Source organism: Macaca nemestrina, chromosome 9 (assembly GCF_043159975.1).
Source record: "Macaca nemestrina isolate mMacNem1 chromosome 9, mMacNem.hap1, whole genome shotgun sequence".
Classification (NCBI taxonomy): domain Eukaryota; kingdom Metazoa; phylum Chordata; class Mammalia; order Primates; family Cercopithecidae; genus Macaca; species Macaca nemestrina.
Window position 1 is genome coordinate 73,358,272 of NC_092133.1, and position 23,687 is coordinate 73,381,958.

At 42.7% G+C, this 23,687-nt stretch overlaps 1 protein-coding gene across 21 annotated transcripts in view; it reads right to left on the reverse strand.

Moving 5' to 3' along the window:
* The window catches only part of LOC105465975 (potassium calcium-activated channel subfamily M alpha 1), a 763,404-nt gene that overhangs the window by 120,833 nt on the left and 618,884 nt on the right, over nt 1-23,687 (reverse strand). For 11 of the 21 annotated variants that reach the window (XM_011714686.3, XM_011714685.3, XM_011714673.3 and 8 more), the window contains one exon: nt 19,227-19,303. In XM_011714686.3, the coding sequence (XP_011712988.2) occupies nt 19,227-19,303 (77 nt within the window). Of the gene's footprint in view, nt 1-8,675; nt 8,850-19,226; nt 19,304-23,687 lie in introns of all 21 variants that reach the window. The other 10 variants (XM_011714668.3, XM_024787933.2, XM_071068796.1 and 7 more) reach the window with 1 other exon arrangement.

A 23,687-nucleotide genomic window follows, 5' to 3' on the forward strand; every position in this document is an offset into this window, starting at 1 on the left:
CAATGGTGTGCACAAATGCCACAACCACAGATGCTGACATAAGAAAGGACACAGACAAAGGTCTTACGCACAAAGCAGTAAAACCGAAAAGAAAGTTGTCCATGGTACTTCGAAATGCCACTTGACTTCTTTAGGACTCTGTGTGGCAGTACTTCACAGGAAATGTGTTTCGTATTTCCACTCAAGAAGGTTAAGTGGTTGAAAACTACAGTGCATTTTCAGTGAATGGGATGTGAAGCACTTTATTATTTTTTCCCCCATCGATGTAAGGAGACATGCTGACTTCCTGAGAAAGGAGAAAAGTCTCCTTGCCATACACTGGGATTTAAAGAAGAATTCCCATGAGCTCTCACCGAAACTACCACTTGCAGCTGGAAGCAAGAGCCTCAGCGCTGGCCAGGTGTCCCCACTGGTGGCTCCCACTTGCTTTGTGTCTGCTGTTCAGCCTGAGCCAATACTTCACACCAGCAGGTGAGAGCTGCCTGCCTGTCACCTTCAACACACTCAAGATGTGAGACATACTTGAACTGGGGAGGACAGTGAGGAAGAAAGAAGAAATATTGGTTAGGAAAAGGAAACAGAAGTAGATCCCCAAGGCCAGTGGTAGTGGATGCAGACGGGTGGGTCTCCCAGTCCTGGGTCAGAGGTCAGGAAATCTTCCTCCAATAAGAAGGAAACTCTAGTGAACCCAGCTGGGAATCACAATGGCTGCCGGGTCAGCTGGGGAGAATTAGGCTCATGGAATTCAACTGCTCCAGAGCCACTAATTAAACTGTCTTTTAAAGACTCTAACTTCTTGGATTTGTATCTGGATAATGTGCTTCAGCTGCAGGGTCCTGTACACTATAGATCAAGTCTTCCTTCCGAAGGCTTCTCAGAGCAGCTGGGCCCTGGCCCTCCCACCAGAGGCTCCCCTCTGTTTGTCTCCTGAGAGGGGGGCCTCCAGCTGCCCCCTAGCCAGTCCCTTCCTCCCCTGCAGCCACAGCAGCCCTCCCAAAACAAAGCCTCTGTTAGGTCACTTCCCTGATCAAACACCAATATGATAGTGTCGCATTGTCTAAAGACTTTCTATCATATTACAGACTAAGAACAAAAACCTTGACCTGGACCCTGCCAGGAATGGAGCCCCATTTTACCCTTCAGGGGGGTCCACTCCCTGCATGCTAAGTCTTAAACTTCAGCCAAATTGGGTGACCAGCTGCTGTGCAGGAGGCCCCCCAGGACTCCCTACGTTATCTCGAGTTTTCGTTACCGGAATCCTCACTTTTATCTCCTCCCTTGGAGATTAAGTGACTTATCCATCACATTCAACTGCAAGAGTAACTGAGCAACTCAACCAACTCCACACACTGTGGAGCCACATGGCCTGTGTTGAAATCCCAGCTCCACCAGTCACTGGCTACGAGACCCTTGGCAAGTCATGAGACTGTGACATAAGGCTATGAGACCCGTGGCCAGACTCACTGGCTATGAGACCCTTGTGCCTTAGTCTGTAAATGGGGCACATTGCAGATGTCTCAGGTTACAGTTACCTCAACTGCAAACGACAGTTACCTCATAATAAGGGTTAAATTAATTAATATTTGTAGTAATAGGCAGAGTAGTGCCAGTAACTCAGCAAATGCTATATAAGTGTTACATGTAACAACAATAACAACACATACACACATCCTCCCTGTGTTCTCAGAGTTGCTTGCACACAGTAAGAGTAGAGACTACACTAAGTCTAGTTGTAACATGAATCCAAGTTAACCAACTAGCCATTTCTTAGTACTGCTGTGTCAACAAACCTCACTCCCTTGGTGATGCAGTATACATAGAATATAGATCTCTTTGGGGAGTGACCCTATGCTCAGATAAGACTAAAACATGATCCTAGCCTCAAAAGAGAAACACAATTTTTCAGCAAATGTTGGTAGTATGCCTCCTTCTGTCTCTCCTCACCAATGAGCATGACCTGCTTATAATTTCTACCTCCACTCCATTCTGGTTTCCATTTTTGGCTGCTCTGTGCTTGCGGCTTCTAGGCTTCACTGGGAGTCAAAGATCCCAAATGTTAAGATCATTCCGAAGAGCATGCTGGCAAATGTCCTAAATGTGCTGGGCCAGATGACAAGCATCCATCTCCAATGAAGGAAGTATCCAACTGAAATGATGGGCACCATATGAGAAGGAGAATCCCAAGGCATGACGGAGACCAGAGGTGCTGCAGACCCACTGTCCATTTCTGCCCGGATTGGGAAGGAAGGCAGGATGCAGTGAAGCCTGTGCCACTGCCCCACAAGCCTCTCTCGAGTGACTTCACACCATTATTGGTCTGATACTAATCTGAGACAATGCCCAATCACATCACAACAAATTAGCCACAGACACGTGATAGCAATCAACTCAGGGGGCGAGCCTGAATGCGGGCTGGGGGATTCCCCAGCTCCGTGAGCCGCACGCTCCCACAGATGTTTCTAAAAGCCTCTTCCCAGAGGCCCATTTAGAGAGAAATTAAATGCAACTTCGACTTAATTAACGTTTTAAATGATAATGAATACAATGTAGATTCATAGAAGGCATTTACATTGTGTTGTAAAATTGATAAAAATTTAATAACTCTTTGTTAATAAGTTATGTCTCCCCAGACCCATAAAGCCTAAGGCGCTGCAAACTCCAGACTGGGTCTAACCGAGGCTCCTGGTGCAGGTGGAGGAAGGAGGCAGAGATGGACTTGACATTTGCTCCAAGCCTGCTCTAATTCAAACCTCTGCTTGTTCATCAGTACTTTATTTCATACAGTAAAGGTCAGGATTTGGGCTCAAGGCAGAGCCTTGACAAGAAAGCTCAAGTGGAAGGCGGGCTGGCCCTGGCATCTGTCGCCTGAGATAGTGGAGGAGGATGGAAGATGAGGAGCTAACTGGCCACATCTGCCCTCCACCATGGAGGTAAGAGGAAGCAGCCACTGCCTGGTGGTAGAAGCTGTCAGGATGAGTATCCTGACAACCGGCCACTGTCCTGAAATAAAAAAGCAAACATAATTTCTATGTCACCTTGCATAAGGGCCTCTTCTGGGCTTATGTGAGGCATGCCAATGTCTTTTCTAGTTTGTCCTTAAAGAGCCGAGTCATTTATTATAGAGCAGTGTCCCTGGGAAGAGAGGTGTCCCATGATGGGGTATACACAAAGGACCCTGTCAGCTTCCCTCATTCTGACCTTTCTACTTCTTGTTTCCCAATCCTGTTTCAAAGAATTTCTTTTGAGAAGTTGGCTGCCTTTTGCCTACTGTTCCTGTCTCCTTTCATCTACCTGCAGTACATCTTCATAGTGTATTCATCTTCAGGAATTCAATCACACTCTTGTTTTGAAGGTGGTGGAAGCACAATAAGGTCCCCAAATACAAGCCAGTGACTTTACCTGACACTCAACTGAAACAACCAGCTATTTATTCTGGTGGAGAACCCAGTGCGTTGAGAGCTTCTGACAGACGAGCGATGTAAAGGATCCTTCTCAAAGGCAATTTTACCCGAGCAGGATTTCTGCCTTACAATGCTGATTTAAGAAGCTGCCCACTGCACAGAGTGAGCTAAGGCCCAGAGTAAGGTATACGTCCAGTCAACCTATGGCTCAGTGTGGCTATCACAAAATCAAGCAAGAGGCAGTGGCTTCGGTAGCCTCGCCTGCTACCAACAAGAGTATCCTAAGAAGCCCCTTCCAGGTCCATCACTAGGTCTTAGTCACAGGCGACAACCCAATGGCTGCCTAGGCCGATCTGCCACTTTGTTTTTACTTCCTGCAGTGAAGTACAAAGGGTCGAATCAGGATGCATGGGCCAGGGTAACTAAAGAGCCAGGGCAGAACCCAAAGGCTCTGGTAGTGCTTGGTGTGCACAGGTGTGATGGATATTGACAGAGAGAGGGAGCGCGCTCACATGAGCATGGCAAGCACGGGAAGATGGAAGAAAATGGAGACTCAGACGAACGGGCTTTAAAAAGAATACATGAAAAACTATGATCACATTGATTTGTGCTTATTATCCTTGGCTCTCCTTTTTTTGTCTTTTTCTCACTGGTAGTGGTAGTGCAAAGAGGGGAGTCATTGCTTTTAGGGCCCAGAAGTAAAATAAGCAAATAGAATTTAGGATTGGGGAATTTGAGGAAGTCGCCCAAAACTGCACATAAAATGAATGAGATAATTATAGGCTGCTGATTTTTAAATGTAGCTTATTAAATTGACTCTCCTTTAACAGGCGTTGGAGACTGTCAGGATAGGGTGTGTCCTATTGTAGACATTTTCCTAGAGCTGTTTCCACCCCTTGCCCTTGTATCTGATTTTATGTACTTCAAAATGCCATTAGTTCACTCCAGTGACTTTAGTTCTGTTGACAATGTTAATTCTCTGCCTGTACAAACCAAAGGCTACTCGGGATAAGCTGATTTTTGTTTATTATCTGACAAGACTCGAGATTACACTAAACGGATTTTGGTGTGTCTCCCTTCAACCTGACCATATTGGACTTCTCTCAGCTTAACCATCAGAGTTGAATGCCTTCTTGTATTATATTTATACCCGAAATAAAAGTCATGTATAATTTAAAATTAGCTACAGTAGTTTGCAAAAGGATGCATGTAATTGTGCAGGTTTAAACTATTAGTAAATTGAAAGGTTGGTGTCAGTGATCACACACGTACTTTAGCTAAAGCTGGTTCCAAGTGCAAGTCTAAAGGTCTGCTTCTCTTCTACCATATGATTAATTTGTTTGTGCCAGAGTTACTGATGCTTTGTGACCAGAATCATGTCAGGCAGGTCTCAGCAGGTCTGAATCAATATGGTCCTGCGTTGCCACTGCATCATAATTTTAATTGTCCCTTTCTATTACACTTAGCAATCAGATAGCAGGCAAGACTGAAATAACAAGAATAAACTTCTAAAGAGAGAGAAAGGTCCATTTTACAAAATTATAGTGGGAAGAAATCATACTGATTGGAATCTACTTCTGTATTTATGTGCATGTGTATGTTGCTAGACATTCATTTTTTACATTTAATAGTACCAGAACACAGCCACTTATGAAAAAGCCAAGGCCCACACCATCCTGATGTCTTTTGAGAGAGCTGGGACTCTTGCCCAGGACCATCTGAAGTGGGAACAAAACCAAGATGATCATAAAATGACACTCTATGCATTGATTCTAGCCTACCATATTGAACATTTCAGTCTTGCCAGAAATAAAATCCTTTTGTGATGAATCCTTATCGGTCACAATTTACCTTACTTTTCTGACACCTTTTATTTTGATTTTTGTCTTTCCTTAACTAGTCCTTCCCCTCTGAAGGTCTTTTGGTCAATACAGTCTGGCCTTCCATCTGCTCCTGAGTTCCACAGAAGACAACTATCATAATAGCACGTGACTTAACCGATCCACGGTAATGGGCCACACCTCCATAGAGGGGTACACCGAGCAGGCAGCCCCTGCTGTTAGAAGGCAGGTTTTCAGAACTGTGTGAACACTTTTAATATATTACTATTCCTCTGGGAACCAGCTACTTCTCTTCCCACTTCAGAAAACACATAATGGGACTTTGTGTTTCAATTTAACATCCCCTGAAAACGGAAATTTTTCCCCTTATAAGAAAAAAAATAGAGTAAAGAGGGAGACGAAAGGCAAGAGAGAAATGAATTAGGCAGTCTCCAAAGCACACTGGCTCAACTGGGAAACTGCGACCAAAGCAAGCTCCATAATAGCATAATGACCTTTAATGAGTGTCTTGGGAAACAATACAGCCCTAGCATAAAAGACAAAGGGCAAAACTCATCATGGCTCTGCTGACACTAATTCAAAATGATTTTCAGAACAACTAAAGAATGTAAGAGAAGTAATCTGATCCGCCCATCTGACCTCACTTTGATTCAAGGGCCCTTCTCCTGCCATTTCTAACTGTCAAACCCTCTACATTTCACATCTGTTCATATTTAATGAAAAGCCCACTCTCACCGCTGCTCTTGAGTCAACTTGCTCTGTCAAATGGGCACCACCCAACTCCACCACCAGCGAGGGATGCCTGGGGATTGCTATTGGAGCACTGCCAGTGGAATTTCACGTAGAGACAGACATTTTTTTAATTGGAGAAGAAGGGCTTATGCAGGCCCAAGAAGGGGCTCAAATTGGAATGGATTTTTCTAACTTATTATTAATGGTCAAAGGTGAGTGGTCTCACACAGGGATGGATGAAATCTGCTTTTGTTTGATGGAGTGATGACGGCAGGATGACTGATGAAACGGAGAAGGCAAACCGCCCCCTGAGCTGTCAGTACCAGTTAAGGCTCCAACATGCAGCCCAAAGCTCCACGTGTTCCCTGGTGGGGGCTGATTTTGGAGGCACAGGAGGGACAACATGCCACTCACAGAATGTTTCTTAGAGAATGGGACAATCCCACCCCAAGATTTTCTTCTCCCTGGTCTCCATCAATGGTTGGATTAAATTGCACAGCTGAGAAATCCCTCTAATTAAGATTTCTCTTGGATATAATGGAAATTATACACACTGGGCACCATGGGGTCTACGTGGGGGACACAGAGTTTGCTGTGATTGGCATTGTTGGCCAGCGCCAGGACATGACCAAGAGGCCCTAGCTCAGAGCCACAGTGGCTCCTTTCTCTTCTCCACTGAATCTAGGCTAAGGTTTTAGAGCCTTATGATTATTTGAGAACAGAAGTCGTGCATTAGGCAGAAGGGTAAGCCAGCGGGGCTTGTGGTTACTTTCACCACCATCAGTCAAAGAGATGTGACCAATTCATGCCACCTCAGGCCCTCCTCTGCTCTTCCTCCCCAGCACCTATCTTTGAACGTGGTATCTTGCCGCACATCGTAGACAGACAAGTTCTCTGTGCAGCTGTGCCCTAGCTTATCTCTGTACTGGCATAGGAACTACAGAGAACTCTTCAGGGGGAAATAAAGTGATAAGGATTCATATGGCAGCATCTAAGGATTTTAACAGAAATCTTTCCAAGATTTTAGGCCCATGGGGCAGTCCACACTCCCTCTCAATGCAACCTCCATTAGGTATCACTTTGAAGTGAATCCTGTCCCTTGGCACTGCTCTGGAGCAGCAGGAAATTGTGAATCAGAGAGGATGACTCTCTGGTCCTAGATGAAAGTTTTCCAAATGCCTCCAATACGGCTCGATACACAGATCATGCTTTGCACTTGAACTTCGGGCCCAAATATAAGCACCTGGCATGGCACACAGTGAAGTCCCGGTTCCTTGAGCCCCAGAGGCCTCATGGATCCCTGCAACACAGCCGCACTCCGCTGGGACCAGCCTCAACACTGGCACAGAGGAGTCAAGCCAGTTCATTTTCCATGGGAATAAATGCTTAAGAGTTCAGTGATCTTCTTCCTCTTGTTGTCAGTGTACACTTACCCCTGCTGGGGAAAGTATAGCTCAACGAGCTCTGAGCACTTGGAAGGCGAGAGGACAGGGAGCAAGAGGTTAGCAATAAATGTGTTGGGTGCTTTAAAGAGGAAAGGAGGAAATGCAGAAACGAGAAGCATCTCCTACCTTCTATGCTACCAAAACATGAAAACAAAGTTAGTTATACTTCAAGTAAAGTCCTCCAGTGGAACCACAGCCCCTTTGGCACTTGGACCAAGACCCACGGTCCCAGGGTCTCAAACTGGAGCTTTCAGGAACTTCACTTATGAACCATATCAGAAAAACAGCAAAGTCCATGGTGAAGGCAAGGATAAGGGAGGTCTCAGGAAACTGACACATCTCAACCTTGCCAGCTACCAGCTGCATAACCTTGAGAGGTTCTTTAACATCTCTGAGCTTGTGGATGACAAAGAAGACTGACATCAGAGGCCTGTGCTATGGACTCGGGGAAATCACAGAGGTTTCTGACTTAAATTTTTTGGTGGCATTTGGAATCACAATTGCTACAAGATACCTTAGTTAAACAGGGGCTATACTATTGGAAAAATAAAATATATTAATGGAATAGTCCTTCAAAATAGTCATCTTTCTGAGAAAAAGCTCTGGAATCCACTAGCCCAATGCAGGCTGACAGACATACAATACTCTTTTCCAGAACAAAAGACAAAATCTGGCACGGGAGGAATGAGGCACAGGTTAGAGAGACACCGTAAAAAGAAAAAAAAATACATACATACATATATATATATATCTCCATCTGCATCAAAACTGTTATATTTTGGAAGCTATCTAAGAAACTATCTAAGCTCACTAAAAGCAATTTAATTCTAGAGCTGGCTTGTTCTCGCTACACCCTTTCCTTCCTCCCTTTGATACAATTCAATTTACAGCCATTTCAAAAATATTAAGATGTACACTTCCGCATATCTCTGTATTAATACAGTAGGTGATATGCTGTCACTTTAATTTCCATTTACCTTTATTTAAAGGAGAGAGAGGAAAGATATCGCCAGACTGTAATATCACAGTCCTGCATGCTATTACGAGAAGCACAAGTTAAGAAAATCAGAAGGGAGGCCTTCCTCAGCACGTACAGAGAGACACAGGCAGCTGGGGCAACATGTCACCACACAGGAGTTCACACTGGGAAGAAGACATCAGCCCGACTGACTCAGAACCACAGGGCACAGCACAAGACAGGGATGATACCACAGACAGCACAAACATGGAACTACATGTGTTGAGGTTAAACTTACAGGCACGGAAACTGGTGGAGCAATCATTAACAGAGACAGAAGAAAGTGGGAAGGCTCTCTCAAGGGTGTCCACGTTACCACGCACACGGCCTGACATGCACGAGCAGTCACGCTCAGAACGTCCGCAATCAAAACAACATGCTCGTCTCATTCTCTTGTAGATGGACATCTTGGCTATAACCGTGTGGTTGGATGGGAGGAGAGGAAGAGCGGCAATTAATGGCAAGGTCACACACAGCAAGGCAGCTGGAAGGAAGCTGAAGGGATTTAACACAGGTCTTAGTTCACTTTAACAGTCTTGACCCAGAAAAAAATGCAGAGTGATTGTTGGTAACAGTTTGGTTGTACATCAAAAAAGCAGCGAAAATATAAATTGCCTTTATCGTCCCCCAAGGCTGTTGCACATGATTTTTCTCCCCTAGGTAAAGCGGTGACCACAGGAAAAGGGCATGGCTGAATACACTCAGGTTCTCAGATGGGAAGAAGAGCAAATTATCGACAGCAAAAAATGTAACCAACACTTTTCCCCGGTACGATTAATACAGGAGGACAAAATACACACACTGCCAATCAATTAAATTAGTTGCTTATTTGGTATAATAAATGGTTTTTGCAAGAGGCAAAAATATCTAATATGTAGGCTTTCTAATTTCCATCCATTTCTGGGCATTAGGCAGAGGCTGGGATAAGCTTTCATCAAATTAGATGTGAAACGATTACGTGTTAATATAGAATCTGAGGACGCCTTTGCTGAACTTCCCGAGAGTGAGTTTACATGATGGCTACAGGAATTTAAATTTGCTCTTGACAGAACAAATATCCAAATCTGTCCATATAAGAAATGCAGCTACTCAAGACTAATGCTGCAGATTTGACATTAAAGGCAGTTCACAAATAAGAAATCACCAAAAGCATACGAGATGTTGCTCTATTGGAATGCATTTAGCTACTCATGGGTGTATTTTCTGCTTAAAGCTGAGAGGATCTGAAAATCGCATCTGCCTTTCTCTCCCCACCAAATAGAAATTCAGGAAGCAATCAGGCTATTGGTTAATCATATTCTTTTTTTTTTTCCTTGTACAGAAAATATTTGCCAAAATCGATTAAAACTGACAAAACATGAAATAAAAGAATAGGTTCCGTGTGAAATATCTTAATGCAATTTGCATGCAGCATTGATAGCTCTTCTCAAGCTGGTATGGTAGGTTCTGCACTGCCTGGGGATCCAAACTGAGTGGTAACCTATAAAAGTTGTTGGAAGTCAGCATCGTAGTTTCCAATGCGCTTCACCTTTGCCTTTCAAGCCAATTTATATTTCAGTACAAGAGAAGGTTTTTGTACCTCACTTTGATGCTACAACAGGCAAACATGTTTGCTTATCACTTAGCATGAACTGGCCTGCTTCTCTCACAAGGTAGGAGAAGAATTCACATTTATTCTAAGCATTACTGCCAAATAGTAAACCTAAACTGAGGAGGTGTTATTCCCTGCATCCACACCTTCCACTTTGAAAGTCATTTCCCCCCCTCTTTCTTTTTCTTTGTAGAGAATGGTTGCACTCTTATTTTAAAATATGGCTTGTGGTTTTGCCCTCTTTGAATGTTACAGTCACCAGGAAGAGGGGTTTAAATCTCTCAAATGGGTCAAGTCCTGTTCTAAGACCTTTATGACTTGCCATACAGTATATTTGTCAAGCAAGGGTAACGTTATGATTGTGAAGAACAGGCACTGGGGGAGATGAATGAGAGATCTCTTCAGCAGCAACTCCATTCTTATAAACTTGGCTCACATTTTTAGTGACATGTTCTTTTAGTGTCCTCGCTAGTCTGTTGTTCAGATCATCATGCAGCCCCAGCCCTGTTCAATGGTGGTATATCATTCCTTTGAGCTTTAGCTTTTACCAAAAAAAAAAAAAAAAAAAAAAAAATTTCCACTATAGCATTTGAATCAGAGGAATTTAGAAGGCATGGTGTGAATGCCCAGACATCCCAAACAAACAGCAATGGCTGAAGTCAAGAAAGGGAAAAAAGTCTTCAATTAAAGACATGAACATAAATTTATCTTAAATGCATCCGGATCTGGCATACAATCTGCAGACATTCCCTTGTTTTCTCCTTCTTATTTCTTTTACTGGAAATATTGATTTGTTATTTACACAGAAGAGGAAAACAAGGATGATTTTTTGTTTCATCATAGATAAATCGTTTTGAAAAACAATTTTTTTAATCAAATGCTGTAGCAGAAGAGAAGCCCATCAAACTCTGGAATGCTATGCTTCTCATTAGCAACAGTCCCTGGTTTTCATTTCCATACTGCCATTTTGGGTTTATATACAATAATAGAATCTGACACATTTATGGGGAAAGAAAGTTCTTATAAATATACCATCTTTAAGGATAAGGGGAAGGATGATGGAGATGAAATAACTTTTGAAACTATTTGTTCAGAGGCAAATGGATCAGAATGGGTGATGTAAACCTCCTACTTGATATGAGTTCAGGAGGAAACACAGCGACAAACCAGTGGCTCTCAGGGACTGTTTGCAACTGTTATTGTTAGCCGTTCTGGTGACCATGCATTGTTCTAAAATTTCTTATTGTTAGCATGCAGGAACAGGCTGAAACTGGTAATCGAAGCAGCAAAAAACCATTTGCTATAAGAAGATTAACTGTTAATTATAAGCAGTCACATTCCGAAGCAGCATATGCATAAAAAAGAAAACATGCTATTACTTGTCATTCCTTCCCAATCATTTTTACACTCACACCAAATGCAAAATAGAAATCTCAAAAGACAAACAAATACCACCACCACCACCACCACACACACACACAAAGAAAAAAAAAATCAGCAGGAACGATCAATGAGAGGCTCAAAGACAAGACAGAAACAGTTAAAAACTATTGAGCCCCACATGTTGACAAACCTTCAGGAATCAGAATGTCTAGATCAAGGTGCCACCAACTGGGAAGGTGGCTCTTTTTCGCTACTGCTGGCATAGTCCATTTCCATTGACTCCCTGTCAGGTGTCTTCACCTAGAGACTTCTGGGTGCACTTTCTTAAAGGTAAGACCTGATGGAGCAATTCATCAGGCTTGAAGGATATGAGTACTGGCCAGGAAGAACTCTCCTCTGGGCCATTATTCAAATCATGAACAAGCTCTTTAACTAAAAGCTGATGAGGAGTTGACTCCCTGGTGGTAGATGTTCCAGAAGAATTGAACACTGTCTGTGTAAAATTATACTCTCAAGTTGTAAAATTAAATTATATCAAAGTTAAGTCGTGGACCTCCTAATTTGGAAATTACCACCCCTCATCTCTCTCAACTCTCTCTGGCTTCCTGATCCTTCAATTTTGTTTTAGTGAATCAGGATATTCAGAACCACTGGTGTTTTGTTTCCATTTCTCAGTGGTTGTTTCCTTTTCTAGACCTAATTTAGGTTAGAACGTTAATTTTAGATACGAAGAGTTCCACTTTAAATTCCCAAGGTTAGGTCTCAAAGTGCAACTTTGAAAGTTTCAGATTTATTAAAACAGAAGTAAATTTCTTATCTACTCCCTGGCCACACAAAGCGTCCTCTCTCCTTTGGTGTTTGCTAATTTTCTTTCTTACATAGTCACCCATTGTTCCCTTACCAAATCCCAATTCTCAGACGTTTTCCCCGGGATGTCAATGGTAATGCAAAATAGATCTATGAGGACATCTAGTGGATCGATGTGGAAGAGCAGCTAGTTCATGGGCAATTGGAACTAGCCTTTCTCCAAAAGGAGCAGAAAGAGGACCCTGCTGTCTCTGAGAATTGAAATATGTGCAGTGTCATTTCAATTCAATGGCTTCTCACGATCCACAGCAGATGATTAGGGGTAGGGGGAATGAAAGGGTGAGAGGTCCTAGGAGATGAGCCTAGGGTCTGCAGCCACAGCTGGCACAGTAGGACTATTTCGGTGGCCGCTGACTGGGTCTCCTTTTTAAATCCCTGCTGCAGCTTCCTGAGACTGGGAGCAGACAAGAGTGTGTCTCTGGCAAGTGTGAACACCGAAGCTACTTGTCATCCCATCTTAGGGCTCTTGAAACTTCATGCTCAATTAATTGCCCCGATAGGCCAACTTCACTCTAGGAAAGCAGAAATACAAGGCTCTAGGGACTCAGTTTACTGTGTGGTCCACTTCATAAAGTTCTTGTTATTGGGCCAGGGCCATGGATTCTATGAGGTTATGTGGTTGCTAAGAATTTGACCCTGGGTCTCATCTTCCTCCGAAGACCTAGGTCCTAGCAGTTTCACAATTTGAGAAAAAGTTTTTATGTGCTTTTCTTCACCACGGTGAAGTGGATATTCAACCAATATTTCCATTATAACTTCCTAGTACTATTTAGAGACAAAATAAAAAGTATTTCCCTAATGGACATCATCAAAACTATCTGTTTACTCTTGAGGGTTTAAAACAAAAAGGCTTCTCAGAAGTGTTCTTGGACAACTTTTCCTCTATTCTGAAAGGCCGTGATCATGAGATCAGAAACCTGTTGGAAAGTGGCTGGTGAAGACGCAGCTCAGTTACTGCTCTTTCCTTAAGTCAAATGGATAATCAGCTGTCAAACTCAGGTTCTCTGCTGGCTGGCCTTTCTGAGCCAAGCCTGGAATGGAAGGAAGAATTGGATTCCATCCTATCCTCAGCACCATCTGCCTCCTGCATCAGCGACCAAATTGTCAGTCAATTTCCAATTGCAGAATCTTAATTTCCAGGGTGGATTGGAAGGGGCAGAAAAAAGCAGTACTGGACTGAGGGGCCCAAGTGGAGTTTTCCAACTGCTGGGGAAAAATATTTTAGATTTCAAGTGAAGCAAATTCAAGGGAAGACTGGGATGGAAGAAAAAAACATCTGCCATTCAATCAATAGATACTTCTCAGGTCACAACCTCACTTTTAAAATCAGTCAAATGAAGGAGGAATTATTTCCAAGCATAAACCCTGGAGCTACTCTTCATGGGCTCTGCAGCAACTAACATTACTAATAAAAATATCCACAGAAGAAAAAGTCCACCAGGATTTAAGGTGAGGCCTTTGATGTGGCACTGGGAATCAGAGAATATTCTTTCAAGTCCTATAAATGAGAAATGATATCTTCACTTAGCAAAATTCCTCCCATTACCTTCTGGAGTAAGAAGAAGGGTCTTCCAGGTGGTTTTCCAAAAACAGAAAGAGGAGAAAGAAAAAGCTAGTTAATGTTGGCAGCACAGAGCACACCAAGCTAGTTGATTCTGCCCCTAACGACCATATTGTGGCTGAGGAAGGCAGAAGTATTTGGCACTAGAGTTGTTGGTTGATTGACATCACATTTTCTCTCCAATTCTGAAGGAGCTTTCAATTTAGTATGCAACTCTGCAGGTATGAAAGAGGGCCATGCCCTCAAGCCATGGTTAAAGGGTTCTGTCGATGAAAAAAGCCACAGAGTCGATTTTGGCAAGATTGTGCATTGAATTGAAGAAGGTCATTGTTGTGTTTTGTTTTTAAAGTGAGCAATCTATACCCTCCAAACACTGATGACTAACAAAAATCAGATGATCAACTTGCCTCTTTTGCTGCAAAGGAATGAGAGGACCGAATTTGAAACATCTTCTCCAAATTCCAGAGCCATTGGGCTGAACTGTTCCACAGATTGGATCTCCTTTTCAGTAGAGCCTTACAAACACGAGTAAAGACCCAAAGCTCAATGCTGGCCTTAAAAGCTCCTCCTCAATGGCCACATCTTGTTGAGTAAAAGGACATCCTATTCCTTGAGTAAGCTAGAGGTTCAGACACTTGCATTGACTTGTTCAGACTTATGCATAGCTCATTGCTGAAATGGAATGTTCTCCTCCAGTCAGTTTTTCTGCCTTAAACAGGTAAACAGATCTTCCAAGATGTCTGACTAACACTCATAAAGCAACTGGGTGTGTCCCACTGAGTACTGACTAAAAGAAAAACTTCATTGTAAAGCTAGGAAACTTCGTAGACTGCAGAAAATAATTACCACTGTGCAAATACTTGTCTCCAGTAAAACAATTGGGATACTTACAGTCCCAAAGTTGAGTAACCAATTAATTATCTAGTGAGCACTTCTCGTACGGAGAGGCATATACTGCAATAAATACATCACACTATGGAATATCTCTACTCTTATATGTAAAAATATGAATTTTTACATATAAGAATGTACATATATTCTGATACATCATGGTACATATTGTGTGCATGTGTGTATATATATATATATATCACAACATGGGAATATATATGTGGCATATGTGTTTCCTTTAGGAGAGGAATTGAAGCTCAATAGCAAAGGAGACCAAGTATAATTTATCAAAAGCAAGCATGACAATTACCCCAGCTGATGAAGCATCTACAGCTATAGTGGTAATTATTTCAGCCTAATCAGAGTCCCTTAAAAGTCCTGAGACAAGGTCTTCAAGAGAAACACACTGTTGTCAAGGTCTTATTTTCAAATGGAAAAATAAGACAGTGCCCGAAGCTGGCCAGAGCCTGGGGACTGCGGTGGGTGGATGGAGAGCAGGTTCCCTGTGGACTCTCCGGCTCCAGACTACTCTGTAGACTGCGTTGGGGGATGAAGGAGTTGGGGCATGATGTCACTGCTACATGCAACATAAATACCAAAAGTAAAAAGGAAACTACAACTGTACAGAAAATTAAAAGAGTATCTCTTCTAGAGAAAGACAGGGGGAACTGGACTCCGGGCTGCTGGGAACCCGTTTTACTCACAATATATCACTACCAGTGTGCAGTTAAAATAGAGTAGGGGCCGTATTCCAAGGCAGCAAAGAGAAAAAAAATAAATCAAAGATATGTCAATGATTTGCAGTCAAAGAAAATTCCTTCAAACACATCAAACTAGACATTACTTGTCCCCTAGGAGTCCACACTTTGGCAAACTTTTAGAGGCTGGGGGAAGAAATATAAATCATTAGACAATGTTTGTTACACAGAAAAAGAAAATGGGTAAATAGTAGACCCTGAGAACTTGCTCCTCGGCCAGACAGCTGAATTTGACTCTTTTCCTTGATAGAGAGCTATGAAGAAATGGAAAGAAATGCAAACGTTAAACTATACTATCACAGGATTTCCAGAAATGGAATGTCCGCACCTGATATTTCTCCAGATGAGATGACGTGAAATGTTGAAGGTTACTGAATGAAAGTGAATGAGGAGGTAGGGGTGGAGGTGAAAGGGGAAGACTGGGTTGGGGAAGGAGGGTTAGGAAGCTATGGGTAAGGGCCAGCGACTGTCATGGGCTCTGCCCTCAAGGGATCTACCATTCCAGGGTGAATTATTAATACCCGGACTAACACGTTTGGACAGATGAGTATGTGGGTCAGCTGTCTTCTCCAACTTAGACTGGGAACCAAGCAATGTCTGTTCAAAGGCATGGGGGTCCCCGCAGTGTGTTATTAATAATCCTAGTTTCTTCTAATTAAAGTTCTTTGCAACTAAAACATCTTCTCCAATTTCCTCACTTGCCTGACCTACATGGGGAGGTTTATTTTTAATAATTCATTTTATTCTAACCACCCCCTCACCTCATACACACATCTGCATCCTGCCCTCTGTTCTATGGCCTTTCAATTAGTAGGAACAATATTCGGACAATTCTGATTGTTACATAGCCAAAGGCCTTTGTGAAATGAAGAAGCTGAGGTTGGGGGAGGAGGCACGCAGATGTACAGAGAAGGAAGTGAGGCCCTTGTTGCACTGGCTTGGCTTTGTAGAGGCAGGCCTTTTGCAGCAATTGGTGCAGTGTGTAATGGGAGATTATATACCTCACTGGCTCCACCAACTTTAAAGGAAATGAAGAGAATAAAATTATTTCAAACAATTATGTGCCTCTCTCTCCAGGATGAAGCTAAAGCCTGCTGCTGTTTATTTGTCTGGAACCAAGGTGGAAAAATAACTTAGAGGCCAAATCCTTATTTCTTATTTCTAGGGACAGTTTAGTCTGCTGTGTTCCACTATGGCATCCTATGAGGGACATTCCAATGTCGGAGCAAGAGTCAGGGAAGTTCTCACTTCATCCTTCCACTTCCACTCCTTCCTCCAGAGAATGCTCTCCATCTGGACACCAGGGACGTCTTTTAAACTAAGAACTAATGATGACATTTCCTCACTTAAAATCTTCCAATGACTTCCTAATAAAAGACTAAAACCCCCACTTCTTACCACGGCCCCTCCCTCCCTCTCTAATCTCATCTCATACTATTATCTCCCCAGTGCCATTGGTCTTTCTTCTATCCTTCAAACACCACAAACTCATTCCTGCCTCCTGACCTTGACCTTTGCTCTTCTCTTTATCTGGATTGGGTCTTGACCTCAACATCAGCCCTGACTGAGGCCTTCCTGACCTTCCAAGCTATAAAGTAGCGCCACTACAGTATTCCTCAACCCTCAGACAGTCTCTTCTCTCCTCTTAGCACTGCCTATCTCTGAATTTATTTATTTGCAAGATCATGGTTTGTCTCCATTCACCAGAGTAAAAGATGCAGGAGGGCAGGGAATTTACCTTTTTCACCACTCCATCCCTGGAACCAAAAATAGCACCTCATTCAAAGAAGATACTCAAAAAATAGGTGAATGGCTAATCAATACTTGAATCACAGTCTTGCTATTTCCTTGATACTCTGTGGGACGAGGGTCTGGCAAATATCCTGTCAGGGATTATTGGCCTCACTTTCCTCCCTTTCTCAACTCCTCACTACAAGCGTTCCTTACAGAATTGTTCACCTCTTGTATTTGTTGTTCTCTCTTATTTGCTTCAACCCTCAGACAGTTGTGCTCCTTCTGATTGAAATGATTCAGGAGATGTCTGGTCAACTCAGCCATGCTGCTGTGTCCACAACCAACTGAGCATGACTAGGATGGACTGCCTGGTAAAGACAGCCTTTGGATTCATGGGGTCTGTGGGGGTTGAATGGGCAGTGAGGTTCGTTCTAGGCCTTGTTCTCTCTTACATGCTCTTCTTGGTAGGTTGTCAGAATCAGGGAATTCTTAGGTCCCAAGAAATTAGAGGCTCTTGTTTTGAGATATCAATAAATACTCATCTTTGTAAGAGTCTGGGGGAAGGGGACCAGCTGTATTAAGTCAGTGGAAACAGGGGGAGGAAACCCATGGGCCTAAGCTGCCCCATCCTGAGGGGATTTCTGCAGAAACTTCTCTAGACCAAGAGTGCACCCCAAGGGAATTTTCCCCATGGATTGAGGAACTTCTCTATGCTCCAGCAGAGCAATATTTATAGATGACTGGTTCTACATTTTCTGTACCCCCTCTAGGAGTACAATGAAAAACGTCCTTCCTTCAGTGGCATACCTCAGAAATGGTGCTCTTCTGTCTGGCTTCTGCTTGTGAACCAGGATTTTTATGGGGTCATCTTTCATAATTGTTCTTACTCATCAGACCCAAGACTGCCCATCTTTCCTTTCCCTTCTGCAAAAAACTGTTAGAGCACCCAGAGAATCAATAGAGGCCTTCAGGTGTGCCCAAATCCCTGTATGTTGGCTGTGTGACTGTCAGCAATCTCATCCTCTCAAACTTGGAAGCTTAGTTTCCTCTTTTTGTAAAATGGGATTAGTAACACCCCTGCCAATTACATGGGGTTAGGGTGAGAATCAAAGCAATGATTGTGAGGAGCTTTTAAAACACTAACTCACCATAGGAAGGATGGCATCTTTTTTGTTGTTGTTGTTGTTGTTTTTCGAGGGTTGAGAACAATTTCTATTAGGCAATACAGCATAATTACTGCAAAAGGCACAACCTTCTCAAAGCAAAGGCCACTTAAGTCATGGTGTCTCAGGAGCTCACAATTCCACGTTCTAGACTCACTATATCTTTCTCAAGAGGCCCCAGTGGCAAACAGCTTTAGAAGGGTCTTGAGACAGAATATGCCAGAAACAACTGAGCCCAGTCTAGTCTGCCCCAAAGAGCAACGGTGCTTGAGCTCGACCTTTGGGATGATAGCAATTGAAGCCCTTTGACAATGGAAAGTTTTTTCTTGGGGGCAGTCTGAAGGCATCACAGTTGCAAATTCTGGCCTGTGGTATTAAAACTGGCAGGAATTCCAAATGGAAAGAGACAACTTCCATTTTGGAGACCAAGTCCTCAGATTTAGTTTCTCTCTCAACCCCATATACCCAGGGGCACCCAATCCACTGGAAATCATGATACAAAAACACTTCATTCTCTATGGCTTTAGTTCTCCTCCTTTTTATATATCATACTTGTCTCTGTTAGACTGGACACATCTACTGAGGCGTCTCTAGAGTAAAGAAGCACGGACTAGGCACAGGGTTCATTCCTAGGTGTTGACGGTGGTGATTTTTCATCCTCTGCTCTAACAAAGCAAGGACAGGTATTGATTTCATATTTCTTTAAACTGGTGGGTGAAACATAAACATATTCAAGAAAACTCTTGATGTTTAGTGTTTCTCTAATAAGAAAAGGAAAGGAAAAGGAATTTGGGGAATAGGAATGAGAGAGGGAGGGGACGGGGAGAGAAACACTACTTACGCCGTTTGCAGCCACATTTTTTTATTCTTTTGGGATCTGTGATGTCATCATGACAGGCCTTGCAGTAAAAAAATGCCCTGGAAAAAGAGAATGGAAAAACTGACACATTTCATAATCCACCCAAATGAAATGAGTACCACATTTCCTCCACGGTGGTGCCAAATTAATGAAACACGCCAGCATTAATTTCCTTTAATCTTTTGAAAGGTTTAGACATTTGCAGTCGGAAATGTTTGTTGCAAGACCGTTTATTTCAAACACAGGATTCTGTGATTTGAGTTAGTGCTCCTTTTCATAAACTTCCATTTGCAAAGGAACTGGGAAAAAAGTTGCTGATGTGACACACTGCGTCTGCTCACTCGTCTTTCATTTTTGAGAACAGCCTTTGATGCTACTCGTGGGGACACGTGGGCAATGAGCCCTGGGCCCTTGGTGGGGAAGTTAAATACAACACCAAAAGTCCCACAGTCTGGTCAAATATATACTTGAGGGGGCAGAAGTATGTCGTTTCTCAGTCAAATGAAAATATCAACCTTGTCACTCTGAAAGCACCTTTTCTGGTCAGCCAAAGTGAGACAGAGTTGAGGAGGTCTGCAGAGAAGGAAAAACGAAAGCCACGAGTCAGTGGGTTCCTCTGTCAAACCCCCTCTGGAGTTTCATAGCTTATTTTACTCCAATGCTGACTGGACCAATTCCCATGCTATCCAGCCCTGAGAACATGCACTAAATGATGGTTTTCTTCTCACTGTGGCCTTGTCCTCCAGTTTCCTGGTCTGCATGTCCAGTGGGAGGAGTCAACAGGAGACTGTAGGGTGAGGGGGGATGAGGTCACCACCTTGACCCCCTGGGTGCCCTCCTGGCCAGATCCATGAAATGGCACATGACAGCCTCTCTCTCCAGCTCCTGATAGCCCTCCTTCCCCTTTACCCTACAGATCTAGGGTGAAGGTGGCTCCCCTTTCTTGCTAGCTCTGGAGTGTTTGGCCATCCCTTATTGGTTTTCCTTAACTATCTGCCCATAACTTTACACACTCTCTTCATAAAACTCTCCTCCTTTTTCCCATTTAAGTGTGTCATCTGTTTCTTGCCAGGACAAGAAACAGCACCCACATTTACATATTCATCTCCAATTCACACTTATCCCCAGAACTCCAGACTCTAAGATCCAACTGCCTTTATGATATCACTGTGTATATGTTTAGTACACATCTCCTACCTAACATAGCCCAGATAGAATGCTTAACTTCCTACTACCCAAAACTTGCTCCTTCTCTAGTATCCCTCATCTTGGTTAAGATCAACACAATTTAAGCCCTGACTCTAGCCTTCATCCTTCATTCCTCTTTTTTCCCTCACTTCTACCCAATTCACTGGGGGGTTCTGCACACTCTCCAAAATATAGTCTGAATGGGACCCACTTCTCTCCACCTCCACTCAGTGGTCAGTCCAAGCTGCCATCATCTCTCACCTAAACTGTGTAATAGGAGCTGAGTCTCTCACCTCTTCTCCTGCCCCATTCCTCTCATTCTCTACAATGCAGGAAGAATGACCTTTTCAAAATATACATCAGATCAGCTTAAAGCTGTCAATGATTTCCATTTTATAACAGATCCAACCTTTTTATAAAGTGCTTTAGGAGCCAGCCTCTGCCTCTCTCTAACCTCATCTCATACCACTCTCTCCAAATCTATTCCCTAGCCACACTTTCCTTCTTGGGGTTCCTACCCACAATGAACTTCTTCGCAGCCCATCTCCTCTTCCTATCTGATCCCTGCCTGATGGATTATTTAGCTTCATCTCAATCTCTGCTCAAATACCATCCCCTCTGAGAAGCTTTCACTTATACCCAACCCAAATCAGTGACTCAGTTGCATTAATTCTTTTACCACTAATTTAAAAAAAAAAAAAAAACTGTCATTCTTTCCTGCCTAGAATATGAGCCCTGTGAGAGTTGGGACTTCTCCCATTGTTCACCACTGTTTCCCTGGTGCCTTGTGTAGAGCCTTCTAAATGTAAATGACTTACCCATACTTGAAGGGTGAATGAATGAGTGAGTTTGAGACTGCTTCCCAGTATTGTTAGGTCTGCCAATTTTTCAGGAGAAACGAGTAATAAGGATTTTTATATAAAAGCTTGTAACTTTTTTCACCTTGGCAACTCACTTATTTTTAATAATTGTGACTCAAAAGAATCATATGTGCAAGCCAAATTGAGTCACTGAGCCACCGTTTTGTGACTCTTATACTAAAGTCTATGTTCCAATGTTATTTTAAAAGGAAAATATTTGGTGGCAAGGAGGAAAGAGCAAGTACCCAAATGTCCATCCTCAAGTGACCTTCTTAAGACTGCAGTGGGATGGTTTCACTCCTCATTTTCTAAAGCACTGCATCTGAAGCTTTCTACGAGCCAGAATTCATTAACTTCTTTTGCTGCTTTTTTGCAGTGGAGGGTGCAAACTCGATACTAGATCATCATAATCTACTTTTCCATTTTTACAAAACTTGTTTAGTTTCATTCAAATCTCCGATGTCCTTTCTGTGGTTTTCTGCAGTCTTCATCTATTTGAAATCCCCTAACTGACAGCATTTGCTTTGACACATCACACACCATGGAAAATTACAGGCTGGTGTTGTAGCTGATTGTGTCAGCATGTATTTGTGAATACCATAAAGCACTGAAATGAGACATATTGCACTCCCTAATATAGGAGGTAATTTGTTTTTTGGACGGCCTGGTATTTGTGACATTCATTAGTGAGAGATGCAATAGGAAATAGAATTACACAAATGGGAGTTTCATGTTATATTTGCTATCTGGGAGGTATACGTGATATATGGTGCTCCTGTGCTCCCCAGCCTCCTGTACTTGGTGCTGAGATGCTGTTTCAAGCTTTTGTGTCTCACAGTCTGGGCAAGGGCACAAGCTTCTTCTCCAGGAGACCTGATTGGAGTACAGGGAGAGGGAATGTTCAGTCCCATTCATCCTAATTTCCCTTCTCAGGTGTACCCAGTTCTCAGGATACTCTTGAACAACAGGGAGATTCCATGAACTGAGTAGGGAGGTATTTTTCCCCTACAATTGAATCATGGCAATCTTTCCCCAATTTGCAGAAATAAATTTAAGTTATTAGAGAGCTCAGTTTAAGAATTCTTTTTTCTTCCACCAGCCCATATTTTCTTTTTCCTGAAAGCTTCTGTAGCCAGTATGGCTTAGTTTGCTAGAGTGGGTGGGGAGGAAGAGGACCCTAAGTATCCACGCTCACATGTCATTGTTCTGTGCTCAGGGTGTCAGGCTCAACCCAGGCAAATAATTAAGAGTGCAAGCTCTGGAACCGAACTTCCTGGCTTTATTCCTCACTAGCAGTATGGCTTTAGGCAAGTTAGTTAGCCAAGTTGTGCCTCAGTTTCCTCATATGTAAAGTGGGAAAGAGTAATGCTACCTATCTCATGGGGTTGCTGTGAGATTTTAACAAGTTTTAGATACAGAGAACCTAGTACCTAAAATAGTGCTGGGGTGTAATAAACCCTCCTTTGTAAGAATGTGGTAGTATTATTAAATTTGGTAGAAAGAGAGTGGGTTTTAGAAAAGGAAAGACCAGTTCCATTCTGGGCTCTGCCACTTACTTATGTGCCTCATAGCCTCGGACAAATCACTTATCTCAGTTTTACAGATGAGGAAACCAAAGCTCTGAGTGTTTAAGAAGACTTACCTTCCAGGGTTATTTTGAAGAGCAGCAATAAAGAATGTAGCACACCTAGTACAGGCCTGGCTCTGATGAGGAACTCATTCAATGAAGACCATAGGCTTATATAAATAATGATAGACCTTCACAATTAATAATGTACTTAAAATATTTTATGGAATATTACTCTTGAGCTGAATGACCTGTCTGAACATTTGCATCGCATTTTCTGCTAGTAAATTTATCCAAGTTCATAGGCTAGAATCAAATACAACAATATTCCATGTTGTGCTGGAAGGGACCTGGTGAATTCCTAGGCTGCTTAAACAGGTTTAAGGATACGAATAAAAATGTCATGAAACATGCAGGCCAATGAAATCCTGTGCTGTACTTCGAGTGGCTTAACAACTGAAACTGACAACTTCAGCCACTTACCTAGTAGGCCACAAACAGAAATAGAGCCAGTTTCATATTCTATCTGAAATTAATCCCAACCTTTTGAAATTCTATTTGGCAGGGACAGTAGAAAACTGATAATTCTCAAGTAAATTTCCCAGATAATATTAAGTAAAGAGCACTAGACAAAGAGTCAGTTGTCTTGTTATGTTGTTCTGGGTCATCAGGAATCAGGATGACCTTGAGCAGTCATTCAGCTCTCTGAGCCCCCATTTTCTCCCTCATAAAATGAATGAGCAGGTAACTAGGCTTCTTAGTTCTAAAATTTTATTATTCTCATTTAGAGATGTGGAATTGACTACATGAACAGGAGTCTGTGGAAGT